Consider the following 23678-nt stretch of genomic DNA (forward strand, 5'->3'; position numbering starts at 1 on the left):
TTAAACAAGTAAAGAGTTGACAACCACCCAAAAAACTCTATCTCAAGTTCATCCTCAGCTCTGTGCTTTTTAGGATCTTTTACTTATTGTTATAATTTCCAGTCATTTCTGATTCACTTTCAGCATTTTCCTGTGATTTTTTTCTTTTTTTCTTAAACCAACAGAAAAAAAAGCTACACACACACACACACACACACACACACACACACACACACACACACATACATATATATATATATATATATATATATATATATATATATATATATATATATATATATATACTACCTGGAGAACAAACAGAGAAGGTAAGCAATTAGCTAGAGTCTAAAGAGCCACATATTTCCCCCAGGAGTTAAGGTAACAAAACAGAGCTGAAGGGGAAACTGACCTCAAATGAATGTTAATGTTGCTCCAGAACTGTTAACTCCTACACATTATTACATTTAAAGATCTTGACATTAGTGTTGTATTTGCACCTTGCTTCTTGCTGCTCAGCATAAGGTAATATAGTAGCTGTAGATTCAGCAGAAAAAATCCCTCCCTTCAGTCTTCTTCTGTTCTTTTCTTTGGCATATGAATGACCATTTTATATAACATGAAATAGTTCACACATAGAGACCTCCAAAAGATATTTGTTCTATTTTATGGTAAAAACGAATGCCCATTGATAGTACCAGGCTTTGCCATTTAAAAATGGGTTCAATTACCTTTCACGGCATGTATTTTTTGATGAAAGACATCTATCACAAACATAAACCAATATAATTACATGCATAAAAGTAATAAAGGTAACGTATTTAACCTACACCAAAACAAAACAACAATTGAGTGCATGTGGTTTGTATGTGCTTTGAAGTATTTAACAGTGCTAGCATATGCATGAGCATTATCTAGTGGCCATGTCAGCCAATTACACTCCTAGACTCTAAGGCTACCCTGAAGGTTATAGCATCACCTCCAAGATAGCAACAGGGGTTACCAAAGCATCTACTTTGTTTGGGTTCTCACCACTGTATAATTAAAGAAACAGCTAAGCTTAGCTAAGATAGCCAGCTGGTGGTTGTAGTTTCATATTTAACAGACACATGAGGTGCTACATATTGAAGTTCACAGAGATTTCAGATTCCAAAGCATGATAAATTAGACTTGAAAACTTGCTCAAATGCTTCACACATTGTGATAAAACTGTGAAAAACTGTGATTTCTAAAACAGACAACTAATAATATGTTCATGGAGGAGTCTGCAGTACAACACACACTCTTTCACTATGATAGAGAAAGCTAGCTGAGGACATCTGGCTGGTATCTTGGGATGATGCCCACTCAGAAATTTGTAGGACACCTTAATGGAAACTTCCACCCTGATGCTTTCTTTTACATTTTATATGACATAGACTACACCGTGCAAAGTCTCCATGACTTCAGTTATACTGAGGAAAACCTCCATCAGTAATTGTGTACCTGAACCTACTATAATATGACAAGAAGCCAGTATCGTCCGTGTTGCATCTCTCCTATAGCAACAAAATTGTGATGTAAAGCAGCGGTCCCCAACCCCCGGGCCTCGGACCGGTACCGGTCTGTGAGTCGTTTGGTACCGGGCCGCGAGAGTTGAGGCTCAGGTGTGAAATGTATAGTTTTCAGGGTTTTTATCGGTTTTCAGCGTTATTTTGTTATCGTTTTTATCGTTTACTCGGTTTTCCTTAGTCTTTTCACGTGTGTTATGAATAAATTTTCTTTTTTCCGGTACCGGTACTAGTTTTATTTTGTTGTATTTATCCGCGACACCTTAAAGGCCGGTCCATGAAAATATTGTCGGGCATAAAACGGTCCGTGGCGCAAAAAAGGTTGGGGACCGCTGATGTAAAGGAGCAATAATGTGAGAGCTTCACTGAACAAGCACTTACAGTGCATCCAAAGTGAAGTTTGGAACCACCAGGACTCTTCCTAGAGGTGCCCGCCAATCTGACCAATCGGGATGGAAGGGACTTAATCAGGGAGATGACCAAGAACTCTATGGTCACTCTGAAAGAGATCCAGCATTGTTATGTGGACAGAGGAGAACCATTTCTGTAGCACTCAACCAACCAGGCCTGCATGGTAGGGTCCAGAATGACTAGACTGAAGCAACTCCTCAGTAAAAGGCACATGACAGCAGGCCCGTAGCTTCCCAAAAGTTAACTGACGCACTCTTAGACCATGAGAAACAAAATTATCTGGTCTGATGAAAAAAGGTTAAACTCTTTGGCATGAATACCAAGTGTCAAGTTTGAAGGAAATCAAGCACCACTCATCATCTTGTCAGGTGGTGGCAGCATAATGCTGCGGGGTGTTTTTTCAGCAGCAGGAACTGGGAGACTAGTCAGGGTTGAGGGAAATGTGAGTGTAGCAATGTACAGAGACATCCTTGTTGATAACCTGGTTCTCGTACTGGGGCAGGGCTCATCTTTGGAAATTTACTCCATTTTGGAATAAAGCTCTAACATGACAAAATGTTGAACAAGTAAAGCGCTGTGAAGTTAAGTGTACTCTTTATTAGTGCTCAGAGAATTCAAGCTTGAATCTCTAACTGTGTAAACTTTTACCTAATTCCAGTTGTAGTCATTTTTATTCTCATGACCAGACAAGCTAAACTCCAGATTCTAACATGTTGGTGCATAGCTCAGAGAAGTGTACCTGCATGTTTGCATATTCATGTGCTGTTTTCTGTGGATGTAATCTGTCTGACAAATTGCTGTGGAGATCAGAAGTCTTGGCCTCACACACACGCACACACATACACACACACACACACACAATCAAACTCAACACTTACCTGTTGTTCATCCTCTTAAAGGTATTTGCTGGATATCGGTGGTCCTTATGCTTAAATATGCTCCAACTTTTGTAAAAATGCTTTTATTGTGGCGGGACATCTTGTAAAATTGCATATTGTTTTCTTTGTTGTTGCAGTTGATGATCAAAAGTTTTAGAGAAAGGTGTATTTTCTCAGCACTAATGAAAACGTTTCTCATTTTCAATATTTGTGTACCTTGGTCATCTCCCTGATTAAGTCCCTCTTTTTCTTAGTTCCTGGAAAAAGAAGCTTAAAATATATATATAATGTTGATATAGTAAAATATGTGCCGCATCACTGAAATGAATATTCTGTGAAATTGAGATCATAAAGAATATGTGATGCAGAAATGATGCTGATCTTTAAACGAGAATATAGCCTGTGTGCCTGTAAAGTCAATTTAATTTGAGCAGATTCCATTAAACGTAACGTCTTAGCATACATTGTACTTATATAGCAAAACCACACCGAACATTTACATGTGCTTCCATAGTATATTTGTACTATACTGTACTTTGTATTTATCAGCAGACAGGTATTTTACTTTATTTATTTATATATTTGATTACTTTTCCACTTGTCTACCTCAAGGGACATGAGTATGCAGAGTCAACTTAATTAGTTTTTTATTTTCTGCTTTTTATTATGTTATATTATATAATTTTTGTGTTTTACAAGTGTATTTCCAAAGGATGGTTTAATGGGAAAAATCCTTTTTATTAATACTGGGAGTTTTTTTTAGTTTACAGTGGAATGTGGTTATCGTGATTATGGTGAGTTTTTAATACCGTTCCAGGCTTAGGCCAACGACATGGGCACTTTATAAGCAACTCAATTTTATGGGAGTCGTACTTCATGTGAGTGACTCCAGGCACAGTTTCTCCAGTGCTGTCTGAAGTTTGAAGTCTCAGTGAATCTAGTTTGACCTTCAGTATTTCATCTAAGTACAAGCCCCACTGTTACACACAAGACACAGCTCAGATTATCAGACAGGCCAGTGAGATTACAGGTTTAGTTCAAACAGAGTTGTGCATTAGATCAGTTACAAGTGAGAGGGTTCTTATAGGACCCCTCTCACACCTCCCATCACTTCATTCTCTTGGTCAGTTGTTGTGCCACACCAACTGACCAAGCATTTTAAACATTTGGCAATGTGTGAAAATGTGCTGGCAAAAGAGTCAAATATATATAAATATATATATATATATATATGTACTAGAGTCAAAAGGGTAAATGAGGTAAATCCAGAAGTATATTAGTAAAATGGGGTTTGGTCCCATATTGTTCAGAACATGTCTCAAAGGATAGAAAGAGATAACAGTTGCAGCTTATAGTCATAAGATTGAAGGGAGCTGTGAGGGTTTAGAGATTTATTCAGGCTTTATTGAAGCGATGACAGTATCTGGCATGTCAGGGGCCAGGGGGTCCTTGCACGGTCAGTTAGAATTGGAATAGGAGTACGAAACTGGTACAGCAGTATCTGAAAGTTCACTATGAGCATTCGTTTGCTACTCACACTTACAGGGTATATCGCGCAGCAGGAGAACGACTGGGGATGTAGCACAATTTGTGCAGATGCTTGTACTGTATCTATGTAGGATTTTAGGAGTCAAAGGATGAAACAGAGGTTTACCACTGGGCCAGTTGGGTATCCAGCTAGTCCAGCTAGAGTTCTTAGGGCCGTCTGCCATCTGAGTGCCAGCCATGACCTCTTTTCTATCTGTTCATAGCCACAAAGCCAACCAGGTCACGCGAGGGAATGAGGTGATTTATACATACACATAGATACGGATGGATCGACATAGCGGACAGAGGCAAAATAAAAACAAGTCTACAAAAAGGAGGGCTTTTGGCATGCACCATAAATGCACCACTGTTCTCATGCTTGTGATTTTTAACATCTTTTTAAACATACATTGGCTTGATTTATTTCTCCTTAATCCATCGGGCATTTGTTTCTGTTCCTAAAATTAATACCTGCAGAGTAGAAGGAGTTAGCGTTGCCAAAATGGGCTTGATCTGCAGCACAGGTTAGGACCTGCTTTAATCCTCCACTCATTCATGCACACACTCAAAACGAGCCCAGTCAAAACGGCGTGTGCGAGGCCGATTGATTGGATCGCTTTCCCCGAGCATGCAGATTATATTGTTGGGTCATCAGGAATATAGAGCCAGGTCAGATCATGTGTTAGAGAAAGGAAACAGAGAGGTATGCACAAATGAACCCATTACAAAAAAAACACATAGAAGGAAAGAAAAGAATGGGCAGTTATTAAACGGAGGAACACTTATTGTGACATAAGAGTCACAAACACTTCCATGCTCCACACACACACTTGCACACTCTGCTCACAACTGATACACTCCTTGTGACAAAATGTATCTACAGTGAAAGACACACACACGCAGAAGAGATGCAGTTGCAGGCTCTCATCACAGCTGAGGAGCTGCCTATTCATCTGCACATAAGAGGACAAAGCGAGCGTGCTGCACTCAGGAAATTGCTGCCACGCAATTTACAATCGTTAAGCAGCGGTGGAGGACACGGTCACATACGCACTCCTGCACTTTCATCCGAACTATCATTCTCATGCATGCACGCGCACACAGAGCCGTGCACACTCAGGCGAGAACACACTGGTGCTGGTTGCCTCTCCGCCTGGGTCTTTGAACAGTTCAATGAGGCCTCTTTTCAGCAAAGTGAATAGCCCCTCTGATTCCCCACCACGCTTTGTGTGTAGGCGTATGCGCCGCGCCACCATGTGAGTTGGTGCGCGCGTGTCATGACTGCCAGACTTGTGTGCATGTACTGTGTGTTTGCGTGGGTCCTTCATCCTTTGTGTGGGCCCAGCTGAGGGGTGAGAGCTGTTTTGCATGTGGCTCGGCCTCACAAACGAGCTGTTCGGGCCAAATTTGAAGCTTCTGGGAAGCTTTTAAACAACTTGGTCTTTCATTGGCTTTTAATTTCAATCCTGAGACAAGATCAGCTCAACCTGAACCAAGTGTGGAGTCTGTGATTGTTCTCAAAGGTCACGGATGTAATGATAAAATGATAGCTTCTGCCTTAAGTTCCTGCTGGGTTTGACCTCTTTGTGCAGACATCTGCCTGCATTGCTGCTGTCAGATTGGTCATATTGCAGTTTATATGTTTCTAATTTAAAATGTTTTCAATTATGCATAACATTTAGTGCATGCTTTTATGTGAAGAGCCTTACAGTAGCATGAAAGCATACTTTTAGTGTGTACTTCTCCCCCTAAATCTACCCACTGAGCTAGAAAGGGCCACTTACAAATGAAAAGGTTTTTTTTAGTTTGTCTGTTTGTTTGTTTGTTTCTTCCAGAGAAATAAGTCAGTTTGCTCCATTCTATCCACTGTCTATTTTTAGCCTCTATGTAGAAATAGGTCTCTCTCTAGTGAGAGTGATGTGTAACACTAAAGGAAACGTCATCTACAGGTGAGGACAAAAATCATTCGTCCCTCTATGAAATCTAAAGTTTTTGTTATTGTCAAAATTTTCCCAAGTGCTTGTTTAGGAGTGCAATGGATTTTGAATCCAGCATTTTTTAACTTTACTAGCATAAATTATTTATATTTGTGCACAATAGGAAAAATAAAATTACCAGTCAATATTGAAATGCTCAGTTTGTAAAATGAAGTTAGAACTGAGTGTTATCTTTCAATTTGAACAGTATAAAAACTGCAAGGGTTGGCGCTGTCAGTTGAGAAAGCATCATACCAAAAGCAAAATAAATCAGTTTAGACTGAATGCTCACAAAGCAGGAGATGGATAGAAAAAGTTATCATAGCGTTTCAAGTGTCAAGAACTCAAGAAATTTAAGGAGAGCCATGCAGCACCGAACACAGAACAAGCCTGGCAGCGGTATGTGAATAACTTAGCCAAGTTGGGAAAATGTAGTCTCAAAGAAGACAACAAGTATGCTTAGGACAACCTTTAGATTATGCATACTTTTTCAGATGAAATGAAACTGAAGCTCTTTGGCCAAAGAGATGCTGCTTGTGTTTGGAAAAAGAAGGGAGAGGCATCTGGCTCAAAGAAGACCATCCCCACAGTGAAACATGGTGGTGGGAGTATCATGCTGTGGGGACGCTTCAGTGCGTCTGGAATGGGCAATCCCCTCAGGGTGGAAAGAACCATAAGGAAAGTAGGATACATGAATGTTTTTGAAAGGAAACCTCAAGCATTCAGCAGCAAAACGAGGTCTAGGTCGTCATTTTGTTTTCAAACATGAGAACATCCCAAAACATGTGTCACTCCCAGTGAAGAGCTACCTCCTGGAAACCAAAGTGAACGTTACTGACTGGTCTGCACAAAGCCCAGACTTGAATCCCTATGAAAATCTTTGGGATGAACTGACAACCAAGGTCCATGCCAGAAGACCGTCAAATCTGGAGGAGCTTATGAGTCATTAAAGAAGAATGGGCAGGGATTGCTCAGGCGACGTGGGTTAAACTTGTGGAAATTGCAAGAAACAACTGCAGGTTGTGATCCAGACAAAAGGATATGCAAACATTAGCATAAGGAGGGCCAAATAGTTTTTTGGTTATTATTAAATACTTTTGGTTTCAGTTTGTAAAATACAAATAGGATGTTTGGAAAAACTGCGTTCCTTGTTCTGTTTAAGAGCACTTGGAAAATACCTTTGAAAAAACATTTTCAATGGGGGTAATAATTTAGTCCTCATCTGTATCTTTTAAATTACAGTAAAATTGACACTGTGTGCAACAGTATTTTAAATATTGAGTTTAATTTAAATTTTTCTCTGGTCCCTTATCCAGGTGATAATTTACCAGGGCGGTCGGGTCTTCAGCCTCTCCAACCACCTCAACGGTCGTGTGGGCTTCGTTGCCACCATGCCAAGCACAAGTGCCTCCATCTTCATCAACAACACCCAGGTGTCCGACACTGGGACCTACCAGTGCCTGGTCAACAACCTCCCAGACAGAGGGGGGCGCAGCATTGGTGTCGTCGGACTCACAGTGTTGGGTAGTGTACACCAGCACATTTCTTTCATTATTCTTTCCACAACTCCAAAAATAAAAAGGAGAAAAGGAAAGCGTTGCGTACTTCATAACCTGAGAGCACGTGGCGCTCACTTTTTTAAAAATGCATCTCAAGTGCCAGCTAATAACAGTAAAGGACCAAAAAGGAAGGTTTTGTCTTATTTTCTTCTCTACCATCTGCAGATCTTTATTAAAGAAAGATAAACAGCACAATCATCACTGTGGCAAAGTGGAAACTGTTCAATTTGTCAGGAGTCCTTTTAATAAGAAAAACATCATATTTGACTGTTTGATTAATGAGACTGCACATTTTTTAAATTATGTAATTCTCTCCCCTATTTGGAAAAAAATTAGTTTTCTTTTGTAAAGTAGTTAACGCACCACCGCCCACTCTCTCCATCTGCCAGTGCCCCCCTCGGTGCCAGCGTGTCGAATCCAGGGGACGCTGGATGTAGGCAGTGACATCATGCTGATCTGCAAATCAGAGGAAGGTATTCCCACGCCGTCCTACTCCTGGGAGAAGCTGGACGCGCTGCCCAAGCTGCCGCACAACGCCATGCAAGGTATTACAAACAAGCTGGCCGTCGGAGTTCCCTTTTGCCCCACCTTCGCTGGTAAATCTCACACGCATAGCGTAGCTCAGACTCCAAATCACTGCCACCTGTCATGTGCCAGGCCTGAACTACTGCCCCCTTCCTGACTATCCTCCTCCGCTGACCCTGCTGAGGGTGATGATGGATGGATGTAGTGACTCGAACCTGTGAATTTGTGAATGAGCTTGTGTGTGTGTCAGCAATGTGTTTCTGTAAGTGAGCAAAGTGATATTGCTTTGTGGTGCTCCTTCCTCATGCTGAATACCAACTCTGCCCACACGTGCCATTGTGAGATCTGCAGTTGTGTCATTGCTGCGACCGCAATACATACAATAACTTTCTTCTGCCATCCAGCGTTTAACATTTACAGAAACTGGAGTTGGATTTGGTTTTCAGCATCAGAGAGGACTGGTGTGGTGCACTCTCCTTTCTTTTCCAGCTGTGCCCACTGCACAGTGAAATAATATTCATCACTGGTATCTTTCTTTGTCTGTACACTACTGGTCAGTAGAAAGCCCACTGTGCAAAAGTCACATCAATTGCAGACAGCATATTATCATAAAAGTGAAACAGTCTTCTGTTAACAGGTATGAGTCCAATTATCTGAGCACTTGCAGAGGGAGAATAGGAAATGTGTACTCAGTAAATCATAATTGCAAATTAGGCTGCAAAGGTGGTTGAATAAATGTCAATTATCTTCTTTTGTGATATGCTAATTTGCAATTTTGGCAATCAGGCCTTTGAAATGATAACATCGAAAAGCGCTTCAAAGAATCTGACTCACCACAAAATGGAGTGGCGTTAGCACAAATGAACAAACAAACAACAAAGACACAAAAACAACCTGTCACAAAAATTGTTTTTTTAAATAATCTAGATTTTGTTGTTGTTGTTGTTGTTTTCTTTTTCTTTTTCAATATTTCAGTTAGACTGTAAAGTTTCATCTGTGTGCACGAGTATTTTTAATGTGTATTGGTGAACACTGTTCATTTCAGTTCAGTTCAGTTTTATTTATATAGAACCAAATCACAACAGTTGCTCCAAGGTATTTTATATTGTAAAGTAAAGAAGCTAAAATAATACAGAGAAAACCCCACAGTCAAATGAGCCCCTATGAGCAAGCACTTCGTGACAGTGGGAAGGAAAAACTGCCTTTTAACAGAAGGAAACCTCCGGCAGAACCAGGCTCAGGGAGGGGCGGCCATGTGCTGCAACCAGCTAGGGGAGGGGAAGCCAAAAGCCACACTGTGGAAGAGAGCCAACAATGAATAATAAGTCATGCTTAAATGCAGAATGCATGCATGGGACGTCCCCAGCAGCCTAGGCCTAGGTCACCTGATCGAGCCCCAACTATATAGTTAGGGCTTGATCAGGTGACCTAGGCCTAGGCTGGATCCCAGTTAGGATTCAGGAGAGGGTGTCTCTCTCCTGAATCCAAACTGGGAGCTGGTTCCACAGAAGAGGGGCCTGAAAGCTGAAGGCTCTGCCTCGCATTCTACTTTTAAATACTCAAGGAACCACAAGTAAGCCAGCAGTCTAAGTGCTCTAATGGGGTCATACAGTACTATGAGCTCTTTAAGATAAGATGGTGCCTGATCATTCAAGTTTGATTCTGGGTTTCACAGGGAAACAATGAAATAATACTCTCTCTCTTTCTAGTCCCTGTGAATCTTGTCCTGCAGCATTTTAGATCAGCTGAATACTTTTTAGGATACTTAATAAGTTTTTAGGAAAACCTGATAATAATGAATTGCAGTAGTCAAGCCTAGAATTAATAAGTAGTTTTTAGTCCATGCATTTATGGAACAGACTAGCAGCCATAAAATAAATCCACTTCATTAGTGAAAAAACCACACTTGTTAGCTTGTTTTGCAACATGTAGCCCAAAATATGACTCACTACTGAGGTTATACTTATAGCTGCAGGTATTATTTACAGTATAAATAATTTAACAGCCTCTAAAATAAATTTTGCATTAATGTATAATATATTAAGTTTTTACCTTTTGATGACTACAATTGACATGTCCGCTTACATAAAAAAACAGCAAACAAACATAACAAATGTATCTTTAAATATTCACGTTTGTTTTCTTCTGCTTGCATTTCATTCAAACTGTAAAGGGATCCTGGAATCCAGTGCCACTCCTATTCCTCTGTGTGTTTAGTTTGACGCACAGAGCTATGACATCTGTCATGTCATTGCTAAGAGAACAGTTAAAGATCTGGCTGACTTCCTCTACAGCGGAAATATGCAAGATAAGAACAAATAAATGAATAAAAGCTTATGCAATTTAAATGAATCCAGTAGTGTACAGCTCAACCCTTTCATCATTTATGAAAAAGGAATCTTCAGTTTTATTGTTCTACTGAACAACATATTTGCACAACTGGGATTAAGAAGACAATAGCACCCTCTATTGGTAGTTAGTATAACTTGTTCAGCGGAAGTTTTTAAAAGTATAAATCAATGTAAGTGTGTTTGAATTATTTAAATGTGCGAGTTACAACACAGGGTCCATATGGTTGTGTTTTAGAAACTTTAATTACTATGTGGCTCTCTGTATGTGCGTGCGTTTGTGTCTTTTAGACCAGATGCAGGGCACTGTCACACTGAGAAACATCAGCACCACCACCTCAGGACTCTACCAGTGCACATCCAGCAACGCTATCGGAAAGAGCACTTGTCTGCTGAACCTGCAGGTTGTTGCACGTAAGTATACTCAAACATCACAGGCACGGGTAAGGTGACACGTGTCTGTTTGTTTAAGATGGAAAGGCTGCTAGTGGCAGAGCAGAAGTCTTCTCGGTGACTGACAGCCGTCAAACACAGACATAAGCAAACAAACAAATGTGACAAAATCCAGCCAAACAAAGGGCACAGTCAGAGCCGCTTGCACACGGCAGCACTTGACATCTGACACCAGGAAAAAAACAGAGGTGATAAAAGTGACAGGGTCGGGCAGTTTTGATAGCTTGACAGAAAGGGCTGTAACATGTTGTTTTCTTTTGGTCATCTGACAGTGTGTGACAGGCCGGGGCTCTGTATCAGAGTGCTGAGTCTGCCAGACATGCCAGACTTGTGATTTGCTGACACAATACAGACGTAAAGGCTCGTGAATGAGATTTTATTTTATTTTTTTATTAAAAACAATTTGAATCCATTAATTATGACAAAGAGATTGCTTTTTACAAAGCCATATATTAAATAAAAGGCATGATGTATATGTTTAACAAGGATTGTCCCAAACTCTTTTTGACAAAGTTAGTCAGACGTTAGACTTGAAAGAATCTTGTTTATTTATTTATTTTGGCAAGTACATCTGTTGTGTAAAGTTGTGTCAGCTGGGCGCTGAAAATTGTTATTTGGCACAGAAAAGGTCAGTTTAGTACATCTGGGGCTCTTTCATTAAAGCAAGACAAAGTTTTCAATATTCAAAAATGGGTTGGTTTTTTTTTATATTTTATTTATTTATTTATTTATTGGACGATTTGGAAGCTGCCAGCCTCGGTGGGCAATTGCCTGATGTCGGAGGATAATCAGCTGTTCTAGTTTCTTATGTGGCTTTCAGCCTATAAAAGCTGCACTGTGTGCTCAGTCTGTTATTATCAAGTGTGGACCACACCTTATTTTGTGTCTTATTGTAGTGACACCTTATATTATTCTGAAATACCTGACATACAGATCTAGTGATGTATTTTAGGAGCTATATTAAGGCAAGGCAAGGCAAGGCAAGGCAAGTTTATTTGTATAGCACAATTCAACAACAAGGTGATTCAAAGTGCTTTACAGAGACATTAGAAACAAGAACAAATAAAAAGCATGATTTAAAATTGATTAAAACAAGCAAATAAACTAACTAACTAATTAACAAACAAACAAACAACAGTATATAAAATCAAAACAGATAAAATCAGAACACTAGATAAAATCAGTAGTTAAATGTAAGTTTTGAAATTTAAGCTTAAAGTGTGGATTTGGTGCTTTATTCAAATGCAGCTGAGAACAGGTGAGTCTTCAACCTGGATTTAAATAAACTGAGTGTTTCAGCTGATCTGAGGCTTTCTGGGAGTTTGTTCCAGATATAAGGAGCATAAAAGCTGAATGCAGCTTCTCCGTGTCTGGTTCTGACTCTGGGAACTGATAAAAGACCGGATCCAGATGACCTGAGGGATCTGGATGGTTCATACTGGGTCAGGAGGTCATTGATGTATTTTGGTCCTAAACCATTCAGAGCTTTATAGACCAGCATCAGAACTTTAAAGTCTATCCTCTGACGGACAGGCAGCCAGTATAAAGACCTCAGAGCTGGACTGATGTGGTCCACTTTTTTGGTCTTAGTGAGGACTCGAGCAGCAGAGTTCTGAATGAGCTGTAGTTGTCTGACTGATTTTTTAGGTAGACCTGTAAAGATGCTGTTACAGTAATCAAGCCTACTAAAGATGAATGCATGGACTAGTTTTTCCAGGTCCTGTTGAGACATCAGATCTTTTATCCTTGATATATTCTTGAGGTGATAGTAAGCTGACTTTGTTATTGTCTTAATGTGTTTTTCTAAGTTTAGGTCTGCATCCATCACTACACCCAAATTTCTCGCCTGGTTTGTGGTTTTTAGATGTATAGATTGAAGTTCTCTGGTGACCTGTAGCCTAATCGTTTTTCTTTGGCGCCAAAGACTATTACCTCAGTTTTGTTTTTGTTTAGCTGGAGAAAATTGTGGCACAACCAGTCATTGATTTCCTCAATGCATTTACCAAGAGCCTGTACAGGGCCTCGGTCTCCTGGTGACATTGTGATATATATTTGTGTGTCATCTGCATAGCTGTGGTAGTTTATTTTGTTGTTGTTTATAATCTGTGCCAGTGGGAGCATGTAGATGTTAAACAGAAGGGGTCCCAAGATGGAACCTTGGGGAACTCCACATGTGATACTTGTCTGCTCAGATGTGAAGTTACCTATTGATACAAAGTATTTCCTGTTTTCTACGTATGTTTTGAACCAGTTTAGTACAGTTCCTGAAAGACCTGTCCAGTTCTCCAGTCGTTTGAGTAATATGTTGTGGTCAACTGTATCAAATGCTGCACTGAGATCCAGTAAAACTAGGACTGACATTTTTCCACTGTCTGTATTCAGACATATGTCATTAAACACTTTGGTCAGAGCGGTTTCAGTGCTGTGGTTCTGTCTAAAACCTGACTGGAAGGCATCGTAGCAATTATTCTGTTTTAAGAAGTAACTGAGCTGTTGAGAAACTGCTTTTTCAATGATCTTACTTAAAAACGGGAGATTTGAGATCGGCCTGTAGTTGTTCATTTGTGTCTTGTCAAGATTGTCCTTTTTCAGTATAGGTTTGATTACAGCAGTTTTTAGTGATTCTGGAAACACACCTGATAATAAAGAAAAGTTGACGATCTGTAACAGCTCTGACTCTAAAGTCTTTGAGACCTTTTTGAAAAAACTTGTTGGCAGGACATCTAAACAGCAGGAGGAGGAGTTCAGTTGACCTAAGATGTCCTCCAGGTCTTTGCTGTTAATAGGTTGAAACTGTTTCATGGTGTTTAAACAGTTTTTTGGTGGACACAGTACATATCCTGGATCTGCTGTTGATGTACCAATTGCTTGTCTAATTTTTTGGATTTTTTCTGTGAAGAATTTGGCAAAGTCATTGCAGGCCATGGTCGAATGAAGTTCAGCTGCCACTGACACAGGAGGGTTTGTTAGCCTGTCAACTGTAGAAAATAAGACCCGAGCATTATGGCTGTTTTTAGTGATGATGTCAGAGAAGTAGGACCTCCTTGCATTCCTCAGTTGTAAATTATAATTGTGAAGTTTCTCTTTATAAATGTCATAATGAACCTGGAGGTTTGTTTTTCTCCATCTGCGCTCAGCTTTCCTACACTCTCTTTTTTCATTTTTCACCAGTGTGGAGTTTCTCCATGGAGACTTTTTCCTTCCAGAGATAACCTTCACCTTAATGGGAGCAATAGTGTCCATTACATTTAACATGTTAGCATTGAAGCTATTGACGAGCTCATTGACTGACCCTCTGGACAGGTCAGGTGTTAATGGGAAGACCTGGTTAAAAATTGCACTACTGTGTTCAGTTATACACCGTTTTGTGATCACTGTTGTTGATATATTTGTGTGGGCTGAGATTTTACTTTCAAAGAAAACACAGTAATGATCAGACAGGCCCACATCAGACACAGTAACCTTTGAAATGCTCAGGCCTTTGGAGATCAGTAGGTCAAGAGTGTGTCCTCTATTATGTGTGGCCTCTGTTACATGCTGAGTCAGCCCAAAGTTGCCCAGAGTGTTACTCAGGTCTTTAGTCCCTTTGTCCTGAGGGTTGTCCACATGAATGTTAAAATCCCCAGCAATAATTACACAGTCAAAATCAACACAGATCACAGACAGCAGTTCACTGAGGTCATTAAAAAAGTCTGTGCAGTATTTGGGAGGCCTGTAAACATTAAGAAACACAACTTTGGATGGGGCCTTCAGCTGTAAAGCCACATATTCAAAAGACTGAAAACTTCCAAATACATTTTTTGATTCTCTTCTCTGTGTGTAATGAAATGAAATCTGTTTACTAGATAATTTTTTTAAGTGTAGTTTTGGCCAACTCATCCAGCTCTCTGGTCATTTTCAAATGTCATCCTCTTGTCTGTCTGTCCTGCAGCCCAGCCTCAGAGTGTAGGTCTAATAGCAGGAACCATTGCCACAGGAGTCCTGGCAGTCGTCATCTGTTCCCTGTTAGTGGTGGTCACACTCTTCTATTGGAAGAACAAGAACAAATATGATGAGGAGGAGATTCCCAATGAGATCAGGTTTGGCTTTGATTGCGGTTTTTCCATTGTTCTTTTTTTCTTTTTCATTACTATGTAGCTGGTGTGAAAGTGCATCTGCAAGCTTGTACGCTCACCACGTTTACTCAGTATGTCTGTAACCTGTAACGCAGCGGCACTGGCATGCTGAACTTTTATGGAGAGCACATTTTCAGCTTTTGCTGACTGTGTCAAAAAGGTGATAATTCTGCTTTATTATTGAGGCCACGCTGTGCTGAGTGCTTGTACTAGACAACATACATTTGATGATTTGCCCCCTAAATGCACTGTGTGCTTATGGAATGAAAAAAATATTTGGAAGATATTTCAATGAAATGCAGTTCAGTAGACCACCATCACAACACACAATGGAATCAGTCAACAAAAGCAAGGCTTTACGGCAGACTGTTGGAAGGTAGTAGATTGCACTATGCTTGATCAAGTGGCTAATGGGTGTAGTTTATGTATTTATTCAGACTGAATACATTTATATTTAAAGATAAGCTTTTATTTGTCCAGTGACTGATGTGTAGGAGCCGTAAAGAATGCGTTTACCTTATAAGGTGTTAAGGCTATTAGGATGCAGGGGCGTTTCCAGGATTTTTTTTAATGAAGGGGCACAGAGGGAACCAAGAGCCAAGGGGGTGGGGAATCAGAAAAATATTTCAACTTCCTATATAAAAATATATTATATAGAACTTTTCATAATTGTATGTGTTATTTTATTTAAACATTATTTGTTGCTATATGTAATTTTACTGCCAAATAAGCAACTAAAGATTTCAAATAAATTGTGTTGGGATGTCTGGTTCCAAAAATAAAGTGGAGTAGAAGTAGAAAGTAGCATAACATAGAAATACTACTTATAAATAAAGTACCAGTAGTATCCAGTATCCATACTGTCTGTTACTATCAGGTGAAAAGCTATTTAACAGTCCAGCTTTTCTCCATTTTGTGCAGTTTTTGTATTTTGTCATCAAAGCGTTTTGTTTGTTTCTCAGAATTAAGCAGCTCTTTAGTCAGTCTTTCCACGACATTGTTTATACTTAATATAGAGTTTCTGTTGAAGTAAAGCAGGGTTTGTTTACTGAGCTAATCACATACTTAGTGTTTCAGAAGGTTGCAGGGTGACATTTATGGCCTGTCTGATGTATTTTAAAAATCAAAAACATGCAGCGTTGGCTTTGTGCTTCCTGTTGTAGAATATTAAGCGTGTCAGCACTGAAAGCTCTGAAAACTACACCAGTAATAGGCTTAAATGTTCTTCCTAATTACAGGCTAGTTTGTCTTTTAAATCCTCTGTCAGTTGTTTACCTTAGCTGTAAATTTGCCACTAAATTACTCCAGGACTTATTTGGAGGATAAATTAGTTTACTTTCAGATATCTGTAGCTCTGAGTAACTGAGATAGCAATAAAACTGTCAGTCCACCCTTACACTTCTGCTTTTCCTCAACAGAAAATCACAAAGAATACACTTCATCTCATATGCCTCAGGAGCTCAACTCCATTTCCTCATGAAAATAGAAAAACAGAAAGGCAGGAAGTTTTTGTCGACTTCATTTGAAATACTTTTGAATACATATAAAATTATTTGATCATAGTTTTGACATTTTTTTGTTGCTTTACTCGCACACGGCTTCGCAATGATTATCACATTATATTTAATAGGCTCCACGAAGATCAGAGTGCACACATGAATACATAAGCACCTTGTAGATTCTCAGTAGAACTTTTGCTGCACTGTGAAGCTGAATTAATCTTTTATGGAAATTTGTGCTAAATATATGAAGCTGAACTAACTGGCCTTCACTTCTTGTATTACTGACATCTTTTATCTGTGATCTTTTGCTTTGCTATAAATGCACAGGATTAACAAAATAAATATCATAAAATTGCGTTTAATGAAAAACAGTTTTCTAATGTTTTTCCCCATGCAAACCATAAACGTTGGTACAGGCAGTTATTGTAATCTGCGTGTAAAGCTGTGCATGTCTAACTGTGCTCTCTTTCAAATGTCTCCTCAACAGAGAGGATGACCTTCCTCCTAAGAGGTCATCATCAGTAAAGGCTTTCCATGCCGACGCGTCCTCCTCAGAGAACGACACGCTCACGTCTACCAACACGTACAACAGTCGTTACTGGCACAACCCCAAACCCAACTATGACACCAACTCCTACACGCGCTACAATGGAGACGCTCGCCAGACCTACTCTGCCGCTGCTCACGGCACGCACGGACACGGCCCAGGCCAGAACGCAGCACAAGGCCACGGCGCAGCAGTGACAGCTCCAGGCTCAACCCCGCTCTCCCGCCACCCCCCGCCCACGACAGCAACGACGTCGTTTGCCAACGGCAGCCACACCCTCCCGCCACCAAAGACTCTGGTGGTCACCACAAACTCTGCCCCCTCCCCTCCCAACATGGTGCGCAGCAACGGCACCGTGAGCCTCAAACCGGTGGTGACGTCCGCACACGGGCAACACACACACTCCTACGCCGTGAGCCAGGCCACTCTGGAGCGGATGGGGGCGGTGCCAGTCATGGTGCCTGCCCAGAGCAGAGCGGGCTCACTTGTTTGAAATTGAGTTTGAGGAACTGTTAGCTTTCAAAACGAGACTGAATGAGTGTTCGGTTGCAATGTTTGAAATCCGCTGATGAGAAGCAGACTAAATATGGGCTGAAGCAGCCCGCTGCCCTTTACAGCTGTGTCTTTCTGTATGTCTCGACCTTTTTATCTCCAAACAAACTGGGATTTTACAGTGCAGAGTTCATTTGATGCCAATTCCTTGATGGACCGGTGTTTTTTTTCTTTTGTTTGTTTTTTCTAGAGAAGCACTACGTGGTATCTGATCATCCCCTTAACTGGATGGATTTCATTGGTGGGTTCAGTGGCAACTATTTTTAAAACCATCTGGATGAATTCCCAAAGCTGGCGTGAAACATCCTACAGAACCTGGATTCCCAGGTGTTTTTCAGGGCTGGATCATTGTGATGATTGATTTCTTTTGTTTGTTTGTTTTTTAAAGCAACGCACATCGCAGTGTGTCCATACTGCATGGTCAGACAAAAGCAAGCTTGGATTCTTAAATAAATGCATGTGATCCCTGATTCAGAACATAACAAGTTTGCTTTTTTTTCCCATTTGTTTGTTCGTTTTTCATTTTTGTTGTAATTTTGGTTGAGGGAAATGATAGAGATGATGAGGATTATACATGAAAACGTGAATGCTTAAAGTCTGTTGGCAGTACCCCAAAGATGAAGGTGTGAATGAAATGATGGGGTTTCAAATGGCCTTAGAAGCTCGTAAAGGCGAGTGGGTGTTACTGGGTGCAATACAAGGCAAAACATACATTAAGTCACTGAATGAAAAGTTTTAATAATAGTTTTACTAACATTTTGCTTTTCCCATAACATCTAAAGTTTATCACACACACAGAACAGTGGTAATATTTGAAGAGGGCACCAGAGAAAAAATTGGTGCCACTTTCCCAACAGAAAGCTACTGTCCACCGGATGGAGATGGACCTTAGTGTTTGCTGTCTTTATTCTTGCTGTTGTCCTAGCCTGGTTCATGACACATCACTGCTGCTTTGACATGAAATAAGCTGACCGCTTATTTCATAAATGATTTTTTAAAAACACAGAGATAAATATATATTTAAAGCTGATTTTTTTTCTCTGTCTAAATATTTTTTTTAATGTACATATTGCAAAAGTAGGCTAGATTGTAAATCAAAGAAAATACACATCTAACACATATTTTACAGCTCACATGTCTTAATTTGAAAACAGGTTTTTTTCTGCTACACTGGTAACAAGCTAGGTTTCATAGACTGTGCTACTGGTTTCAGTGAAGGGTTTCGTTAGGAGATGTGGGGTAAATGCAGTGTTTTAACACGGATGGCTATGTGCTTCATTACAGCTTATGATATGTGTGTTGTATAAGGTACTGTATTTCTGACCCACCATATTTGTATTCCAACCAAATTTCAACATGTCCCACCTTTCCAAATTTAGCCATGTTCATTTCTTTTTGTGCCTGAAGGCACCGTTTCTTATAAATCCTTCTAGCAACGATGCAATATTGGACACAGCCGCTTTTCAAGGTAAATGCAGTATTGGAAAATGTGTGTGTGTTTGTTGGAAAAGTTAAAATGTGCTGTTTAGCATTTTGTCTTACTAGACAAAACACTTAGAGAGCAAGTGTTCTGTAACAAATGCAATTGTGTCACTTGTGTCACAAAAAAATGTTTTATATAGACGACTTTACTCATTTAATCAGGGGTTGATGTTTATTTACTTTAACTCTTCGTACAATTTGCCTACGTACTCTTTTTGGAAATAACAGGATTTCTGCACTGATTACTAAAAAATGATTTTTTTTCTTATTCATTAGATACACACTATCTGACCAAACCGATGACAAGTAAACAGATGTGCTCTTCAAGTCTTTGATAGAAGTAAGAAAAAAAGTTGTCTGTAGCTGAAAAAGCCTCCATCCAACCACGACACTTCCTCCAACATGCTTTCCAGCTGCGATGAGGTTTCGTTGTTTTTGTGCAGTGCCTTTCAAAACATACTTTGTCTGTTTTTGACAAAAGTTCAAATTTTCTCATCAGTCCATGTACGGGCTCAGAAGTTTTTAAAAACTTTCAGTAGATGTTTTGAAAGTTTAAAATCAAGCATTCTTCTTCTTCTTCTTCTTGTATTTTTGATTGGCTGTCATGTTCTTCCATTAAAATCATTATAGTGAGAACTGAAGGTGTCTCACTGTTAACCTTTTTTTTTCTCCTACTCTTTCATTTCACCTCTTTCCAAAACCAAATTGTATTTATCCATAGCTATGACTTGGAAGTACGCTTGTACCACATTTGATGAGTAATCAGTTCAGAAATACTTGCACTTTTCAAAAGGTAACTTAAAGTCAATATTTGAACATTTTTAAATGAAATACTGATTTTCAGTACTCACTTTCAGACGAATCCCACCAAATATTTTGATAATGGGAGCAATAAATATCAAGTTATACAGGCCTAATATGTTATGATGTTAATGTCCTGACAGTTACGTGTGCTTCACCATAACCCAGAATTGCTTTTCTGACATTATAACGGCTGGTACTTTGGATCTCCATATTCTTCATTTATTCAGTATTCAGTTTACATTAATCAGTTACTCCAGTATCATAAACTGACTTGCTCATGTATGGTCTGACTACATGGACCCATTTCTTTCTTTGTTTTCCTTTGTCTACAGTGCTGGAGAGCTACAGCACTTGAACACACTGATTTTAAATAGAGAAAGGCTAAACGAGGGCAGATGGTCAAAGATCAGTGATCGCATCCCCTCCTTTTTGTCTGTCAGTGTTTTCATAATAAAGTCTTTGTGAATATTTCACTCACAATCTCTTCCAGTGTCCCTGCCCTGAACACTTTCTGAAAGCATTACTGAACTCTTATTCTAAGGCCTTTAGCTTTATTCCTAAAGAGAATGGAAAGTTCCAAAAGTAAAACTAAATGGAGTTTATTTTACTTTTGCTCTGCCCTCTGTTTTCAAGAGATAAGGCGGAAAGAGAACACAATCAGTAGAAATCTACTGAGGTTTTAACCCATATTTAACAAACATCTTCTGCTGATGGCTGGCAAGAACGATAAATAGACTGCATTTATATGGCGCTTTTCTGGTCTTAGTGACCATTCAAAGTGCTTAGTGTCAACAAGGTGGTAAATGGGTTGTGTATATAGATAAATGTGATATATTGCCAATAGTGAAACCAATCTGTAAATATGTAAAGAAAAAGAAACACATCTCATTCTGACTGTTGGGTTGAAATGAAATAGGAAAAATAACACTGGAGCTTGTAGTGAATAAATATTGTTAATACATCCTAGTCGGCATCCTGCTCATTTTGTGTATGTGTGCTTGTGACATGATGCAAACTCCCTAACTGTATTTCAGTGAATACATGCACTGAAATACACTGATACACTTTCAATTTCTTAGTCAGCAGTAATGACGAAGAAACTAGTGTATTACCCCAGTAATATAGGTAAAATACAGTTTCCTTGGAAAGTTTTCTCTCAGACTCATAAATTGGGCCCTTGGTGGTGCTGGCTGTAAAGACATCCATAAAAAGGGAGTGGTATAGAATAACAATATGAAAAATAACCATGTGTTAGTTTCTTCACACCCTCCTTGTTTCTATTTGAAATGACTTCACACTATTACACAATTTCACTTCAGACTTGAGCCAACGTTTATTTCTTTATATTTTGCTAGAAAAAAAGGAAATAGGTTCAGGGATTTATTAAAAAGTCTAAACATACATGGATATATAATATATAAGGCAAAAACAGAGTTAGACTCATACCAAATACTGACTTTCAAGTCAGTATTTGGTATGAGTGCCTTTATTCTTTTTTTTTTTTTTTTTTTCTAAATGACATCAGAAACAGCAGTATGCGACATTACGTGATGGCAGAGCTTCAGTTCATCCTTTGTGATTTTTTTTTTTTTTTTTTTTTCTTAATAAATAGGACAGGGGGAATGAATGAGAGAAAGAGGGGGAGAGAAAGAAAGAAAACCAAAGGGGAGAAGAGACGGTGAGAAGGGGGGGGAAGAGAGAGAAAAAAAAAAGAACTCCTGGGTCACCTGTATGGAGAAAAAAAAACAAACAAACAAAAAAAACAAACAGAGGAGACAGCAAACAACAAAGAGCAACATAATAATAGAGAAAACAAAGCACCATCACAATAAACTAGCTAGCCATAGATATCAATATTTACTAAATAATAAACGATATTGTGCAGCCCGCAAGATAGACAGCGCACAGTGTGCTTTGAGGTAGCAGCCAAGAAAGCTTTAGTCCGCGTCTGTGAATACCCATGTGTGCATACCTGTGTGGATCAGCATGCTTGCATTCCAAAGGTTTCTCCATGTAATGATCTGCTAGATGGTGTGGGGGGGCCACAGCCCCGTCCTCCAGGGTATGAAGCGGGTATGGAGGAGATCAAAACTCCAGATATCCAGAGGCCCCCAGAACACAAGAGACCATGGAAGACCAACAGAGGGGCAGCCGCGCCACTATTCCAGTAAGAGCTGAGGAGAGTCCCAGATGAGGGCTCACTCAGCAGCCGCGGAGCAGAAGTCAGGGGGAGTTGCAGTGACGCGCCCGTGAGCTCCGCCGGCCCCCAGCTGCGCCTGAGTGACCGAGCCCCAGGCCGAGAGGCCGGGGGCACCCCACCTCCAAAGGGGGCCCGAGCGAGCCCCAGGCCCCAGGCCCCGATAAGCGGCCGCCAAGGAGTGAGCCGGTGTGTACCCGGACGCCCACCCCCAGACACAAAGAACCACCAACACACCGACACCTGAGGGAGTCCGCCACCGGCAGGGGAAGTGGTGGTGGGTGGAGATAGGCCTCCAAACCTTGGAGGGCCTGTGGTGTCCCCAGAGAGGTGGCGTCTGATACCCAACCTGACATATAGACACAGACATACAGGCACACACAGACACAAACATCCATTCCCACCCTCATGCTCTCATATGCACTCACTCCACACTCAACCAACGTGGAGACAGACATAAAGAGACGCTGTACACACGATCACACTCCCCAAGCGTACTCTACAAACCGGGTCTAGGTACCCTTGCCCCTGGAGGGGGGAATTGCACCCAGACCCAGGTGGTGTTACCCTTTTCCCTGCGGTGGGGAGAGGCAGACCACCCCGACTCCGCAGCAGCAGGGAGGCCCCACACCCCAGACCGCAGTCGGACGGCCAACTCCTCCTACTAGCCCTCCCGCTCCAGCAGGCCGCAGAGAATGGGGGTGAGAGAAGACTCCAAACCTCCCTCCACCCGCTCATTGTAGTGTTGATGCATGTGTGTTCTAAGGTGCAATTAAAACCCAGGAGGGCATGGAGCTACCTGCCAAGGAGCAGCAGGTAAGCGCATAGTCCCTCCTGCTAGCCCTCAATGACTAAGTGTATTTAAAATTGAGAGGTGGGCAACGACGTCAGGGGTGAGGTATACACCCTGATGGTAAATTGGACTCCGTGATTGTGCCCACCCCCAAGATCCTATATGTATGTGTAATGAGAGTGTGAATAATGTGAATGTCTAAGTTGTGGGATAAAATTGAGGCAGAGGCAGCCAGAAGGGGACGGGGGGGGGGGGGGGGGGGGGGGGGGGGGGGGGGGGTAGCCTCCTCTGCACCCTGGTGACATACCCCCACTCCAAGGCCCTGCATGTGTGGGTGGTTGTGGAGGAGCGGGAAGAGGGAGGCAGCTGGAGATGGGGAGGGAAGGAAGGGAGGGGCAGGTAACCCCTCCCTGGGGCCAGCTCCTTTGCCTTTATTCTTTAACACAGCCTGAATCATTGGCAAGCTTTCTTGTAATGTCT

The 23678-nt window shown here is 40.7% G+C and overlaps 1 protein-coding gene across 2 annotated transcripts in view; it reads left to right on the forward strand.

Moving 5' to 3' along the window:
* Positions 1-21166, forward strand: part of igsf11 (immunoglobulin superfamily member 11) — a 134690-nt gene extending 113524 nt beyond the window's left edge. Inside the window, exons 4-8 of one of the 2 annotated variants that reach the window (XM_080889388.1) lie at positions 7638-7845; positions 8270-8476; positions 11045-11167; positions 15138-15285; positions 17311-21166. In XM_080889388.1, coding sequence (XP_080745514.1) covers positions 7638-7845; positions 8270-8476; positions 11045-11167; positions 15138-15285; positions 17311-17863 — 1239 coding nt within the window. In that variant the 3' untranslated portion in view covers positions 17864-21166. The remainder of the gene's footprint in view (positions 1-7637; positions 7846-8269; positions 8477-11044; positions 11168-15137; positions 15286-17310) is intronic. The other variant, XM_080889389.1, reaches the window with a different exon arrangement.
* Positions 21167-23678: the final 2512 nt, after the last annotated feature.

The sequence above is a fragment of the Rhamphochromis sp. 'chilingali' genome, assembly GCF_963969265.1.
Source record: "Rhamphochromis sp. 'chilingali' genome assembly, chromosome: 8".
Classification (NCBI taxonomy): Eukaryota; Metazoa; Chordata; class Actinopteri; order Cichliformes; family Cichlidae; genus Rhamphochromis; species Rhamphochromis sp. 'chilingali'.